Here is a 16,699-nt window from a genome sequence, read left to right on the forward strand (position 1 = left end):
ACACAGCTCAACAGCGTAAACTACTGACTGTGTAACACGGACACTTATTGAAATAAGTATACTCACAATACGCACGTACATTACGAATACGACAACCGGTAGAAACGGACAGTAGAAAGTTTTAGTAGAAAGTTCAAATGCATGGAGCTAGAACTGCCAACCGTCAACTTCCCAGGCAAGAATACAATGCATTATGGGAAATGTTGTCCCCCACGGAAAACCGCCAAAACGTTACACCATTCTAATTTGAAATAACATTACGTATTTGTCACATTCGAAAACTTCTAAAATTACAATTACTTGGATTCAAATTCATTTATAACAAACATTCACTGTGCACAAAGTACGAATATATTTCCAGTTCAAAATAAAAAAGAATGTTTATCGAAATTAAATTTAAACAAAACAAAAACATGTTGGACTTACCAAATATAGGGCAGTTGATGAAAAAACATAAGGTGGTGGTCGTGGTGGGTTGAAGTTGGGGACTCTTAATCAAGGGCTGGCCAAATCTTCCCGGCATCAAGGTAAATTCAAGATGGCTGACTCAGCTTTCCTAAGGGAGCGACAAGACTCCACCCACCAGAACGTCACTAATATATGCTTCTTACACTTTTTGAGCTTTGCACAAAAATTAGCTAAAAAATATTGAGCCCTATTCAATTAAAGCTGCATAAAAGCCAACAGAGCTCAATACTTTATAGTTTGCTCAACTACAAAACGACATTTGAGTGTTATGAGCTTATTAGTTATGAGCTAGGACAACTGTTAGGGATTACAGTGTACCTATGTGGTATGTGACTTTTGTTGCTATGATGCCAGGTCTCTCTTGGAAATGAGATTTTTAATCTCAATGAGATTTTTTACCTGGATAAATAAAGGATTAATAATAAAAAAAAGTATGTGTGATACAAAAGAGAAAGTGGAAAGTATCAGGACAGAGTTTTGGTATGATTGTGTAACTGTCAGCCTCAGACAGTCTGTCAATAGTATAATTCAGATCATAGATCTGTACATTTGCATATTTGTATAACTATAAAAAGAAAGCTGACACTTTCGAGACTTTATCTAATGTGTAAGCATCACAGCAGATGCCTTTGTGTCAACATAGCTGAGGCTAAAACAGAGCAAATAGAGGTTTTATTAGAGACACACCTTAGCATTTTGCAATTTTGCATAATGTTAAAAAGTTTCAATTATTTTAGTAGGCTATTGAACGGCAGAAATTAGGTTTTCTTTTCGGAAGTATTTAAATGGGAAAGAACAGCGGCTGACAAACAACGGAGGTCTTATGCGTAACAAACAAGCGAATAATGCAGAAAACAGATTTTTAGACGGGAAACTGTTCTTGAAGTATTGTGTGTGTGTGTGTGTGTGTGTGTGTGTGTGTGTGTGTGAGAGAGAGAGAGAGAGAGAAAGCTGTGCATGAAGTGTGATTTTATCCTGGTGAAAGCAAAACAGCAAAAGTCAGAGGAAATTCATGATGATGTTTATGTGAAGCGTAGTTTGGATCTTCTTTTTCTGCTGGTTCGGTCAATATTGTTTGAAGAGAAATAAAACCTGCAGCTTCAGAATCAGCGCAAAAAAGGCATAAACACGAAGCACGGACCCGCCGACGGATGCTTTATTAGGATACTTAATATTAATATTAGGATACTTTATACGCATACTTTATTAGGAGAGAAAAAATTAAAAAAAAACATCTCTTCCTTGCTGGTTCCATCGAAGAAGAAATGCTCAAGTAGCTATGTAGCACGTATGTAATCCAATTCCACAACACGGTGTGATGGGGAATCAGCTGTATTTTGCTGCCCATTTTATTTCGAATCTGGCGCGAACCGGTGAACCAGTCCCTGAATCAGTCACATGGTACGGACTGCCCGCGAGGCCTCGAACGTCACTGCATACGTAATCAAGGCAAGCCTCGATACGCGCTTCACAAAAACGCCCCTGAGATTACCCGACACACGATTCGACGCTTCGACACACAGGACACATCACTACACACAGCTTATCGTATAGTTCTAAAATCACTCTGTTGTTAATTCGTTAGTTAGATTAGCCTCTAGCATACGCACTGTGTTGGAGGCTTGTTGCTAGCTAGTTAGCGATGCTACACACCTGCTACTCTTAATAGTCTTCAACACTTATGTTTTTTTTATCCATTTTTAGACAGCGATGAGATCAGCTGCACACTCCACAGAGGCCCAGAGTTACTGTTAATATCAAAAATATAATGCTGTCCTTTGAGATTTTAACATAAGAGTTTAATGGATCTAAAACTGTTTAAATCTCTAGTCTACAGCCTGGTAACATGGAGACTTTAAAAACATCAGCAGAACGTTTCAGTAGTGTAGTCTAATTTGTTCTTTTCATTTAATAATAGAGTCCATATTATATCAACAGCTACATTCACCCTGGAGAGAAACTAGTGAGGGAGACCATCAGGACCAAGCTGGGTTTCCTGCGTCCAGAGGTTTGGAGAAACTTCTTCCCTTTCTTTCATCACAGCTGTCCTGTACCAGAAGTTCTGTTGACCCACTGAGAGAGTCTTCATTTAAGAAACACCAGGAAGACTGAAGCTCATGTTATTGATTGTTACATCCTGGTACATCAAACTATGTACCAGGTTTTAAATTGTGTTGATAGGCCACGTAAAACTGATGTTTTTTCTGAATAAAACAGTGGCGTTTCCTCCGGGAAGAAACGGTTAAAACGGCGTTTTCTAAGGAGAGTGCTAGCAAACACGCTTTGCTTGTGAGTGAAAAAAGAAAAAACACTCCTTCCCTATTGGTGGAAAAATGTACCACGTCGACCAATCAAAAAATGATATGTCAAAATGTGGCATTTGGTTGTTTGGGAAGAGGCGGAGGTTTTAGGAGTGAGAGAGCGAGAAAGAGACAGTTTTGAGACATGAGAAATTTCTGACATTTCCCGTGTTTGGAGTCTCAAGTTAGAGTGTTGACTAGTGTAGTGTAGTCGTTGTTTTGTTTTGTGTGTCAGTTCTACTAGTGAATGTCACATTTGCTGCCTTAAAGCCACCAAAGGCAGGTTGCAGTGTAAACGCTGACACAGCTGCTGTCAGACCTGCAGGTTTATCCCTGTGCTGTTCTCCTCTGTGTCACAGTGACACAAACTATTTTTTGGAGTTGCATGAATCATTTGTGTGTCTTCTTCTTTGATGCAGAACAGCTGATTGTTCTGTACATAGTTTTAAATGGTTATATTAAAAACGTCTGAGCCTCGGCTGCATTTTTAGGTAAATAGTATCATATAACTTTGTTGTTTGCAAAACTTGTGCATATTTTTAAAAAATGTACAATTTCTATTTGCATTTCAAGTTATGAAAATGATTCGTTAAACATGTGTGTGGTTTTTTCAGTAAAAAATATCACTTTCTACTCGTATTTTAAATTTCGTCTGAATTTAGATAAATTGTGCTGACACATTATGTCAAAATGAGTAAATAACAGATTGGCAAGAGAAACAGTTTTTAAAGGTGAAATATAGAGAACAAATCAAAAGTAGTCAAAAACGGCCAATTATACCTTGGACCCCAGAGGGTTAAAGGCTAAAAGCAAAGTTTTCGCCATTTACTGTTTATATTTGTGTGTATTGCTGCAGCTTTTTTGAGTATTAACTTGGTGCCTTTGGGTGAAATAACGGTAATATGAGTGATCCATATGGTCACAAAGAATAGCCTCTTGTTTCTGTGCTACCAAAGTTCCCCGGCTTTCATTCATAATGTGTTTGTGGTCAGCACCTGCACATTAAACTACTCATACATTATAAATGTCTTCAGGCTCACACTGAGGCCTGTGGGGCACAATCAGCCACTGAGACAGTTCACACATTTATATGAATATTTCATACTTTAAGGCTGCCTGTTTATTTAAGTGAGATGAACAAAATACATTGGAATTGTATTTAATAATATCACAGATGATAAATTAAATAGATTTTAAGTAGATGCTTGTGAATTCTTAAAGTCGTATATGTTGAATTGAACTATGTGATGTGTTCAAAGCCTCCCAGTCAGTGCTGTTCTCCATGCATGTCATTTCATTCATTTCATTCATTTCATTTATTTATTCATTTTCAGGCACAACAAATACCTATATTGAACATAAAATACACAAAACAAAAAACAAAAATTGCCTGAAAAAGGAGTGGGACGAAGAAAACTTATTAAATCCCACCCCTATATGTCAGACATGATGTTATTAGCACAAACATTTTAAAGGTGATTGTTTAGGACTTCAGCAATAATACAGACAGCAATGTAGTTAGCAGTAAAACAGCTTTATTGGGAATTAACTTAAAAAACAAACAAACATCTGTCTCCTATTTTCTGTCACACAGGAAAGAAGCATCAATATCTGATGAGAAGACTTATTTATTTCTTTTTTCGGTTTTTTTCAACAGGAGAAGAATATCTAACAAGTTGATTTGTTCACATCTTAATTTTTAATTGAAATGTGCATTTTGAGTTTATACACTCTTTATATAAGGCGACAGTTTCCTTTTGCAGTATTTTTGTGTGGAGTGTTTTTCTATTTCTTAACAAAAAGGGAACAAAGGTGTTTAAGTTCACCTAGGATGATTTGTCTTAACTTTCACATGGTCTTACTGAGGTGATGTGAATTGAAACATGCATTTTTTTTTTTTGGCGGTGAGGGAGGGATGTGCTGGAAAAGTTTGAAAAGGGACCTTGAAAGTGTTTAAGAAGTGCTTGAATTTGACCCTGAAAAAGGCGTATGAACCCTGATCATTATCATTAGCCTGTGTAAGTCCTGAGTGTCCTCCAGTTCAGTGTCTTTGTCAGTCCCACATGTGTCGTTTCTGTTCAGCTGGTCTTCCAGTCAGTCATCCATCTCAGACTCTGTCATTCTGTCATAAACACCAGCCTTCACCACCTGTGAGTCCTGCGTTTTGGTCCTCTCTTCTCCACATCCACACTGCGATGCTGTGACATATACAGTACATAAAATCAAAATTCACGTTTTATGCAACTAAAGTGTTTCATTATGTAGGCTACAGAACATAATTCAGTTATAGACGATATATGAAACATGTATACTTACTGCATTTGAATCATTTAAACCATATGTGATATAAACACCTGCACGTGTGTTTGACAAAACAAACGCTTTGATTTTGACACCCCAAGAAATCTAGATCTGCACGTGTTCAGAGTAAGAGCCGAATAAACAGCAGCAGAAGCTGATTGATGAACAGCTGAATGACATATCAGCTGTAGCTGCAGCATCTGCACAGAGTTTGATTGGCTAACGCTGATTTGTTTGTTTTTTCAAACAGGACAGCAGAGAGAGAGAGGAGGAGATGAAGAGTGCAGCAGATTGATGAGACAGTGAAGAAGAGGTGAGCATCTGACAGAGCAGAGCCAGTTTAAAGGAGCCTCACAAGCTCACACATGACAGCTTCATCAACATGGAGCTCTGAGTGTTTATTAAAGGATCATTGGACGCTCTGACACAGCTGACTGCAGCCTTTAGCTGTGAGCACACAGTGTCTCACATTTACATTCACTTCCCTGTCAAACTCAATAACTTTAAACAGCTGCTGTTATCAGGTGAAGATAGCAAAGCTTTCAGGGCTGAGCCCCAGTGTTTCAGGATAATGGCCCCAGAGACCACAGTCACATATGTGGGGAAGGATTTTAAGTTTAAAACTTCCTGTAAGCACTAACAGCAGAGACGCACAAAGTCGCAGACAGGGAACAAAGTATTTTAGGTTTGTATTGTCAGATTATTTAATCATTATACTGAACAAATATGTGAAAAAGTAAAAACCTCTATTATGATGAGGTTATCACTACATTCACATGTCGTCGATGTGTTCTTTCACACAGATCAGTTTCAGTGTGTGTGGCCCGTACACTAAACCATGACACAAATTCATATGATGTGACACCCAGACTGTGTTCACTGTTTCTTTTGGTAAAATCATCTTCTCGTGTTTTTATAGAAAGATGATGGAAGAACCTAAAGAACAGCCAGCCAAAGCAGCTCCATCAGCAGGTAGGAGATCAGTGCTTTGTATGATGAGACGTATGGATGTATAGACTTCAGGCAGATTCTTTTTTGTAACTGTGATAAGTACATGAAATTCACGAGTTGTAACCTGTCCTAATCTTTGCCTTAATCTTTCTGTGGGACATTAATATAACATGAGAACTTCCAGTCTAAGGAGTTTGGCAGAGAAACAACTGGACTTTTTTGTACTTTGAACCCACATATGAGGTTAAAACGATGCCACCTTAAAATGAAACTGAAGAAATATTGAAACTGAAACAAATGTATTGAAAGTGAAAAAAAATGATAGTGAAAAAACATAAATATAGAAATTTAAAGAAAAAACTCACTGTTCATGTGGTTTTCACACTTACATAGTTTTTTTTCCACGTACAGTTATTTTTTCAGCTTCAATTAGTTGGCACTGCTTCGGGATCTGAGGGTGAGCTTGAGGGGCGGGGCTTCAGAGCCACATATATGAGCCACATATGTTTGCGCACATTATATTGCTGACCAGTGACTGTAGAAATCATGGACGACCTAATATCTGCAGCAGCCGCAGTCATGAAGAAACTTGCGTATCTCTGAACGGCACATAGAGCGGGGACGCTGAGAGGAGGTCCAGCGTTTACCGACTGTTTCAAACTGACAGACTCAGGTGTTCTTCAGTGTCCGCCTGACAGAAGGACCTGAGAGCCGCCACAATATTTTTGGTAAGTGAAAGGTGTTTGTAAGCTAATCTGTAGCTAACATCCTTAGCTAGCTAGCTAAGATGGGCACTCGGCTATCGGCAAAACTTGTTTTGTAAAGTTTGTTTAGCTAACCCGTGCAGGTGAACGAAATGAGCAGAAACGCACCGGGCTGCTCAGTCAGTAACTAACCACAGTTACTGTACTTTTATTATGAGTATTACACTGTAAGAGCAACAGGCTGCACTCTGCTGCAGCTCCTGTGCAGAGCTGATTATTAAATATGTGCAAACAGCAGCATGTTTTCACTCTTTTGCCACATCTGTAAGGATATTAACACATATTTTAAAAAAGGCTTGCACTTTAGTAACCCCTCATTAATCATTAATTACAGATTAAATAGCAAAGCCTAATATTTATGTACTCAAACCAAATACTTCTGCTTGGCAGCTTAAGTTAAAATGTGTGTTTCATTTTTCCTCGGATTACATTTTTAGCACTGACTCTGTGTATTGTTTTTACTAAGTTTGTTTCAAATATTCAGGTTAAATAAAACAGTCTGAATCATTCTTATTGAGGTAAGTTCACAAAGTTACATGTGCAGTACAGCTTACATGCTTTGAGAGGGAAAAAAGCATTAATATTTGTTATGATACCTCTGTATGTTGGTGACCACGGTGCAGCAGCAGACTGAACCAGGACTGAAACCTTCTCCGTCTGGTCATGTATGCAGATTCACATTCACAAAGCACCAACAACTCAAAGGTTAACATTATATTGGAAAATCTGTTGGTAAGATAAGATAAGATAAGATAAGATAACTCTTTATTGTCATTGCACAGTCATACATAGTACAGTAGTACAATGAAATTGGAAAAACTGTCCTACGTCGGCACTACATATAACACAACACGACACGATATGACACATCACAACGTAACAAACAACACAACACAGTATATTAACTTAGTATAAAAAAGAAGAATAAGTGTATGTGTATTGCACACTGTTATTATTGCACATTAATTATTATTGCACCTTGTTATAAATATAAATATTATTGTTATCGTTTTAAACATTGTTACCTCCCCCTAAAAAGTCCAGGGAGGTATCCAGTCAGGTCAGCTATTTACATTGATCAGGGCTATTGCCCTGTTGTAAAAGCTGTCCTTGAGTCTATTTGTTCGGGACCTCAGCAGCCTGAACCTCCTGCCAGATGGCAGCAGCTTAAACACCCGGTGTCCTGGGTGTGTGCAGTCCCGTAGGATGCTGCGTGCCCTCTTGAGACAGCGAGTGCTGTACAGGTCCTTCAGGGAGGGAAGAGGATGTCCAATGATTTTTTGGGCCATGTTGATGACCCTCTGGAGTGCCTTTCTGTGTGCTGTGGTGCAGCTGGAGAACCACACACCGATGCAATATGTCAGCACACTTTCAATGGAGCAGCGGTAGAAGACGGTCAGCAGCTCCTTCTTCAGGTCCATTTTTCTGAGGATTCTCAGAAAGTGGAGACGCTGTTGGGCCTTCTTTAAGACCGCAGAGGTGTTAGAGCTCCATTGGAGGTCTGTGTCTATGTGCACACCCAGAAACTTGAAACTGGAGACCCTTTCCACGCACTCCCCGTTGATGCTGACAGGCTGCAGCTCGGACTTCCTCCTTCTGAAGTCAACTACCAGTTCTTTTGTTTTGGTGGTATTGAGGTCCAGGTTGTTGTCTGCACACCAATCTGACAGCCTCTGAACTTCAGCTCTGTATGCAGTCTCATCTCCCCCTGAGATGAGCCCCACCACAGTGGTATCATCTGCAAACTTGATGACTGTGTTGTCTGGGTGGGAACTAACACAGTCATGTGTGTACAGAGTGTACAGTAGGGGACTCAGTACACAGCCTTGTGGAGAGCCGGTGTTGAGGCTGAGGGCTGAGGAAAGATGAGGCCCCACTCTAACTCTCTGTACACGGTCTGAGAGGAAGTCTCTGATCCAGCGGCAGGTGGTGGAAGGAAGTCCAATTTCCAGCAGTTTATCTATTAGTCTGTCCGGGAGTATCGTATTGAAAGCAGAGCTAAAGTCAACAAAGAGCAGCCTGGCGTAACGGCCCTGCACTTCCAGGTGAGAGATGGTGGTGTGGAGCGTTGTAGCAATGGCATCTTCAGTTGATCTGTTAGCTCTGTATGCAAACTGGAGCGGGTCGAGTGTGGGTGGCAGGCAGGACATGATGTGACGTCGGACCAGTTTCTCAAAGCACTTCATTATAACAGGTGTTAGAGCAACTGGTCGGTAGTCGTTGAGGCTGCTAATGTTAGTACGCTTTGGCAGTGGGACAATTGTGGCTGACTTTAGGCACGGCGGGATGCAGGACTGGGACAGTGAAGTGTTGAAGATCTTAGTGAAGACCCCAGCATATACGGCTTTAAGAAATAAACAGCTCGTATGTGAGCAGAGCTGAAGAACTAAAGAAATGTAAGAGAAGAACTTCAGATCCTGGGTGTGTGAGGACAGAGATGGATCAGCTCTATTTCAGATTTGAGATAAACTTTATATTTCAGTTTGTGATGGTTCTGTTCTCTTTGTGATTACAGGAGCTGCCCTCAGATTCAGACCTCAGCACCACCCAGTGACAGCAGACAGATCATCCAGCATGTTCACATGTTAACTGCAGAATGAACTGATGCAAACAGTACAAAGGTTAAAGCACCACATGTGCTGTAGTGAAAGCTGCAGCTGTTTTATTTATAAAAACAAAGTCAAAAGGATTAATCACCCATGTACCATATGAATGTTGGGTTTTTCTCTGTATCTATTATTGTACGATCTACTGTACAATATAAAGCACCTTGAGGCGACTATTGTTGTGATTTGGCGCTATATAAATCAAATTGAATTGAATTGAAATGTAACTGTGTCACAATATATCAGCATTAACAGGACCTCAGCTTGGTGTTTCACAAAGCTGCTGATCTCAGACCTGCACAGCTTCCGTTTTAAACACTGAATGTACTCAGCTGCATGAAGAGCACGTTTGAGTTTCTCTGACACAATTAAATAAAAACTGATGAAGGTCAAAGGTCGTCACTTGTATGTCGAACTACAGACTTGTCATCTGGAATTCTTTCACAGTTTGCAAATTTGCAAATAGTGTGTTATTTACCATAAAGTGATTCAGAGTCATTCATACCAGAGTAACCAGAGAGGATCATATATTTTTAAATATATAACTATCCACAGGACTGAATATAATATCTCTAAGTAAAAGTCCAGAGACTCTGAGGATTATCCAAGTATTTATAACATTACACAAAGCAAAGTTCTCCATCACACAACGCTCAAAAAGAGATGTCTACGCCGAGTATGCATCATTCTCAGACTCCTCTCATACTGCCAATAAACTCTTCCAGCTCCTCCTCCCCTCCAGGAGGCGCTACAGGAGCCTTCAGACTAAAACCAGCAGGTTTAGGAACAGCTTCTTCCCCACAGCTGTCACCCTACTGAACTCAGTCCCCGCTGAGCCTTTCCATCCACACTCACCTAACCCTTCTACACTCCTCCCAGTGACCATGATCCTTTCATTATCAACATTCACCACGTTGGTTACTGCTGTAGTTTTAGGACACTGACATGGTGTAGTCTCTGTTATAGTGTGTACACTGTTATAGTCTGTTCAGAGAGCTACGCTTCCACTACTGTAGATATTTTCATAGCACTCTGTAGATCTGTTTACCTCACAGTGCTTCATCTTTATACAGTGGGGCAAAAAAGTATTTAGTCAGCCACCAATTGTGCAAGTTCCCCCACTTAAAATGATGACAGAGGTCAGTAATTTGCACCAGAGGTACACTTCAACTGTGAGAGACAGAATGTGAAAAAAAAAGAAATCCTTGAATCCACATGGTAGGATTTGTAAAGAATTTATTCGTAAATCAGGGTGGAAAATAAGTATTTGGTCACCTCAAACAAGGAAAATCTCTGGCTCTCACAGACCTGTAACGTCTTCTGTAAGAAGCTTTTCTGTCCCCCACTCGTTACCTGTATGAATGGTACCTGTTTGAACTCATCATCTGTATAAAAGACACCTGTCCACAGCCTCAAACAGTCAGACTCCAAACGCCGCCATGGCCAAGACCAAAGAGCTTTCGAAGGACACCAGGAAAAGTATTGTAGACCTGCACCAGACTGGGAAGAGTGAATCTACAATAGGCAAGCAGCTTGGTGTGAAAAAATCAACTGTGGGAGCAATCATCAGAAAATGGAAGACATACAAGACCACTGATAATCTCCCTCGATCTGGGGCTCCACGCAAGATCTCATCCCGTGGGGTCAAAATGATCATGAGAACGGTGAGCAAAGATCCCAGAACCACACGGGGGGACCTGGTGAATGACCTGCAGAGAGCTGGGACCAAAGTAACAAAGGTCACCATCAGTAACACACTACAACGGCAGGGAATCAAATCCCGCAGTGCCAGACGTGTTCCGCTGCTGAAGCCAGTGCATGTCCAGGCCCGTCTGAAGTTTGCCAGAGAGCACATGGATGATACAGCAGAGGATTGGGAGAATGTCATGTGGTCAGATGAAACCAAAGTAGAACTTTTTGGTATAAACTCAACTCGTCGTGTTTGGAGGAAGAAGAATACTGAGTTGCATCCCAAGAACACCATACCTACTGTGAAGCATGGGGGTGGAAACATCATGCTATGGGGCTGTTTTTCTGCCAAGGGGACAGGATGACTGATCCGTGTTAAGGACAGAATGAATGGGGCCATGTATCGTGAGATTTTGAGCCAAAACCTCCTTCCATCAGTGAGAACTTTGAAGATGAAACGAGGCTGGGTCTTCCAACATGACAATGATCCAAAACACACCGCCCGGGCAACAAAGGAGTGGCTCCGTAAGAAGCATTTGAAAGTCCTGGAGTGGCCTAGCCAGTCTCCAGACCTCAACCCCATAGAAAATCTGTGGCGGGAGTTGAAAGTCCGTGTTGCTCGGCGACAGCCCCAAAACATCACTGCTCTCGAGAAGATCTGCATGGAGGAATGGGCCAAAATACCAGCTACTGTGTGCAAACCTGGTAAAGACCTATAGTAAACGTTTGACCTCTGTTATTGCCAACAAAGGTTATGTTACAAAGTACTGAGTTGTATTTTTGTTATTGACCAAATACTTATTTTCCACCCTGATTTACGAATAAATTCTTTACAAATCCTACCATGTGAATTCATGGATTTTTTTTTCACATTCTGTCTCTCACAGCTGAAGTGTACCTCTGGTGCAAATTACTGACCTCTGTCATCATTTTAGGTGGGGGAACTTACACAATCGGTGGCTGACTAAATACTTTTTTGCCCCACTGTATATGTATATTTGTTCATAGTATACTTGTATACCTGCCCGTCTGTATAGCAATATATAAAAGCTGTATAGCAATACAGATCATCTGTGTATCGGTTACAATATTATTTTTCAGTTTCAATTTTTTCTTCAGTTTCATTTTAAGCTGGCATCATTTTAACCGCACACACCCTAAAATTTAGTATTTGTTGATGAGATGATGAAGTGTTAATTCAACAAAGTTAGAATACAGTGGAACCCCAACTTACGAAATTAATCCGTTCCCGAGGGTCTTTCGTAAGTCGAAAATTTCTTAAGTCGAAGCACCCTTTGCGCCTTTTAAGTGAGGCGATGCTGAACGATAGGCTTTAGACTAATTGCTAACTAGAACAACAATACGTCATTCAAGTGGAACAGCGAAGCACGAGACCGGAAGCCGAGGGGTTGTCACATGATTCGGAAGGCATTGTGGGCATTGTAGGCTCAGCCAATCAGAGCCAGGGGATTTCGTTACACGGGCATTTTACCATAACACGGGCAGAAATATTGCCGTTCATTGCCTTCGTAACTTGGATTTGTTGTTAAATGGGGTATTCGTAAGTCAGGGTTCCACTTTATTTTTCACATGATTTCGACTGAGAAGCATGTTTATGTCTCTTTCTTCTTCCTGTAGAGGAGGAGCTTGCCAGGGTGCGGTCAGCCTTTGTCTGGAGGGTAACAACAGAAATCCTCACACAGCTGCTTGAGGCCCTCGTATGTGACACTGTCTTAAATGAGTTGGAGAAAGAATCGATACTGGAGGGGAACCCACTCAGAGCAGATAAGGCACGCAGCTTCATCGACACAGTGAGGAAAAAAGGAGACAAAGCATGCAAGATAACAATCAAGCATCTTCACATCAAAGATCCTTCTCTTTTCTCTCAGCTGCGTTTATATTCTGATCCATCTGCTCAACAAGGTGAGGTCATGCATCATATACCATGAATAAAAATGGTCACCATGCAGTTTGTTGATATGTGAAAGTGAAACCTCAGAATTCATTGTAAGAAAAAGGAGAGGGCAAGAACGTCATTCTACGACGAATGTTTGGATTTGTTACATGCCTGCAAATGTATTTTCTAAACTACATGGAGGAATTTTGATGATCGTCATAAACGTGTGAAACTACTTAGATCTAATGTGAGCTGTATTTAATTAAACACAAGTGTTCTTTACTTTTAAAAACCATGCAAACTGATTGCCTTAAAAAAGACAAGCATCAGTCATTTGACTTAAATGTTTAATGAAAAAAAATGCCACATTTATATATAATAAAGCACATGTTTTGTGTGGCCAGAAACGGTTTACATTGTCTTTCGCCATTGTAAAATATGACAAGAATTAATGAATCTCTCTCAGATGCTTCTTTAAAAAACATAGCAGTGGGGAACATTATGACACTTCAATGTTGTTATTTTTGGTTTTAAAGTTTGGAGAAGAGGCACAGAAAGCAGAAACCTGTTTAGCCTGCACATGTTGGAATCAGGTACATATGAAAAGCTGCAAAGCAATGCAGATGTGGAGGTTCAAAACATTTAATGTGGCTGTTTTCAGGAAATACATTTAGGAATTCCTGTAGCCCCTTTTTGATGAATTTCTGGTAGAATGAGTATATTAAAAACTAAAATGTATGATAGGCTCAACAAAGGGCAAAGTATGTCAGATAGCTCCTTGAGACCAGATTTGTACTTTTCCTTCTTTTTTCCTTTTTTGATTCAGATGCTCTTCAGAAGTGTCAGCCTAAACTTAAGTCTGTCTTGAAGAAGAAGTTCCAGTGTGTGTTTGAGGGCATCGCTAAAGCAGGAAACCCAACCCTTCTGAATCAGATCTACACAGAGCTCTACATCACAGAGGGAGGGACTGCAGAGGTCAATGATGAACATGAGGTCAGACAGATTGAAACAGCATCCAGGAAACCAGACAGACCAGAAACAACCATCAGACAAGAAGACATCTTTAAAGACTCACCCAAAAGACAATACCTGATCAGAATAGTGCTGACAAAGGGAGTGGCTGGCATTGGGAAAACAGTCTTAACACAGAAATACAGCCTGGACTGGGCTGAAGACAAAGCCAACCAGGACATCCAGTTCATATTTCCATTCACTTTCAGAGAGCTGAATGTGCTGAAAGAGGAAAAGTTCAGCTTGGTGGGACTTGTTCATCACTTCTTTACTGAAACCAAAGAAGCAGGAATCTGCAGCTTTGAAGACTTCCAGGTTGTGTTCATCTTTGATGGTCTGGATGAGTGTCGACTTCCTCTGGACTTCCACAAAACTACAATCCTAACTGACCCTAGAAAGTCCACCTCAGTGGATGTGCTGCTGATAAACCTCATCAGGGGGAAACTGCTTCCCTCTGCTCGCCTCTGGATAACCACACGACCTGCAGCAGCCAATCAGATCCCTCCTGACTGTGTCGGCATGGTGACAGAGGTCAGAGGGTTCACTGACCCACAGAAGGAGGAGTACTTCAGGAAGAGATTCAGAGATGAGGAGCAGGCCAGCAGGATCATCTCCCACATCAAGACATCACGAAGCCTCCACATCATGTGTCACATCCCAGTCTTCTGCTGGATCACTGCTACTGTTCTGGAGGATGTGCTGGAAACCAGAGAGGGAGGACAGCTGCCCAACACCCTGACTGAGATGTACATCCACTTCCTGGTGGTTCAGGCCAAAGTGAAGAAGGTCAAGTATGATGGAGGATCTGAGACAGATCCACACTGGAGTCCAGAGAGCAGGACGATGATGGAGTCTCTGGGAAAACTGGCTTTTGATCAGCTGCAGAAAGGAAAGCTGATCTTCTATGAATCAGACCTGACAGAGTGTGGCATCGATATCAGAGCAGCCTCAGTGTACTCAGGAGTGTTCACACAGATCTTTAAAGAGGAGAGAGGACTGTACCAGTACAAGGTGTTCTGCTTCATCCATCTGAGTGTTCAGGAGTTTCTGGCTGCTCTTCATGTCCATCTGACCTTCATCAACTCTGGAATCGATGTAATAGAAGAGGAACAAACAACAACCACCATATTTTCTAGAATATATAACAAAACAAAACTAGATTTCCTTCACCAGAGTGCTGTGAACAAGGCCTTACAGAGTCCAAATGGACACCTGGACTTGTTCCTCCGTTTCCTCCTGGGTCTTTCACTGCAGACCAATCAGACTCTCCTACGAGGTCTGCTGACACAGACAGGAAGTAGCTCACAGACCAATCAGGAAACAGTCCAGTACATCAAGGAGAAGCTCAGTGAGAATCTGTCTGCAGAGAAAAGCATCAATCTGTTCCACTGTCTGAATGAACTGAATGATCGTTCTCTAGTGGAGAAGATCCAACAGTCCCTGAGATCAGGACGTCTCTCCACAGATGAACTGTCTCCTGCTCAGTGGTCAGCTCTGGTCTTCATCTTACTGTCATCAGAAGAAGATCTGGATGTATTTGACCTGAAGAAATACTCTGCTTCAGAGGAGGCTCTTCTGAGGCTGCTGCCAGTGGTCAAAGCCTCCAACAAAGCTCTGTGAGTACATTTGTACTCATGTCTTTACTTTTAACATCCAACTGTGTCAGTAATTTATTTCACCAGGTTTTCTGTCTTTGTATGAATTTGTAAAGTTTTGGGATTTCTCCAATACAACTGTAACCTCTTTGATGCCTCCACAACTCGGTGAACTCGAGACGCTGGATTCACCATAAACTCTGATCATCACTGCTGCTGTTATGTTATCAGTCTTTGTTTAAACACTTAGGCTGCATGTGCCTGATGTTGTGATACTTTATATTCACATGCACGCTCCTAGATTCATTTCTACTGCAGGTCTAATTTTAGTCACAAATGTTGGTGAAACACTTGCTTTTACATGCATGGTGGGTCCTGCATTAAAGAAAGCATTTGAATTACTCAGTGAATCCTGGCAGCCAGAGAAACATCCTTAGTTCCACTTTAAACTAAACTCTGCTTCGGTCTTCCACAGTGTGTTTGTTGTTTCTTTGTTGTTGTTGGCCTGCTCTCTCCTCTCACTCCAATCTGGTTGCAGCAGATGTTTGTCCCTCCCTGAACCTGCAGACTTGGGTGCAGCACCTCAGTTCATCTTCAGTCTGAAACCAGCTGTTGTAGCTATATCCCCTCAAGCACACCTTCCCTGGTCATCTCTGCTGTGGTTGCTATAAAATTTAATCTTGATTTAAAAAAAAGAACAAAAAACCTCAAGTCAGACTTGATGCCATTTGTTGGCAGCATGGTGCCTGTTTGTCTTTGATGATAAACTGCAGCACAGTCTAAAGCAAACCTTCTGACTTTATTGACTTTATGCATGTATATATTCTTCCTGTTCACCTTGGACACACAACAGCACTCTGTTTGTTGTGATTGGATCTAGAACAGCCAACATATCCTAATCTAGATGATTTCTAAGGTGGTATCTGGGATGAAAAGTTAAAATCAGCTTGGATGGCCTGTACTGTATGATGGCCTTGGTTGCACCACATTGATAGCCATGCAGGGTGGTTCACTCCTTGGGCAAGAAGACTGTGTCTTATTCTCCTCACTTCTCCCTCCCTTCCTGTCTTCTTTCTCCTGTACAGTGAAAACAAAAGGCCTCAAGTTGTGAAAACTC

General features: G+C 41.1%; 1 protein-coding gene across 4 annotated transcripts in view; it reads left to right on the forward strand.

Moving 5' to 3' along the window:
- The window catches only part of LOC145424160 (protein NLRC3-like), a 66,376-nt gene extending 50,322 nt beyond the window's left edge, over positions 1-16,054 (forward strand). The window contains exons 2-6 of one of the 4 annotated variants that reach the window (XM_080297141.1): positions 2,407-2,476; positions 5,320-5,382; positions 5,989-6,041; positions 12,718-13,002; positions 13,803-16,054. In XM_080297141.1, coding sequence (XP_080153267.1) covers positions 5,993-6,041; positions 12,718-13,002; positions 13,803-15,607 — 2,139 coding nt within the window. In that variant the 5' untranslated portion in view covers positions 2,407-2,476; positions 5,320-5,382; positions 5,989-5,992 and the 3' untranslated portion in view covers positions 15,608-16,054. Of the gene's footprint in view, positions 1-1,134; positions 2,477-5,319; positions 5,383-5,988; positions 6,042-12,717; positions 13,003-13,802 lie in introns of those variants that run through there. The other 3 variants (XM_080297139.1, XM_080297136.1, XM_080297151.1) reach the window with 3 other exon arrangements.
- The last annotated feature ends 645 nt before the right edge of the window (positions 16,055-16,699 follow it).

The sequence above is a fragment of the Astatotilapia calliptera genome, chromosome 3 (assembly GCF_964374335.1).
Source record: "Astatotilapia calliptera chromosome 3, fAstCal68.1, whole genome shotgun sequence".
Taxonomy (NCBI): domain Eukaryota; kingdom Metazoa; phylum Chordata; class Actinopteri; order Cichliformes; family Cichlidae; genus Astatotilapia; species Astatotilapia calliptera.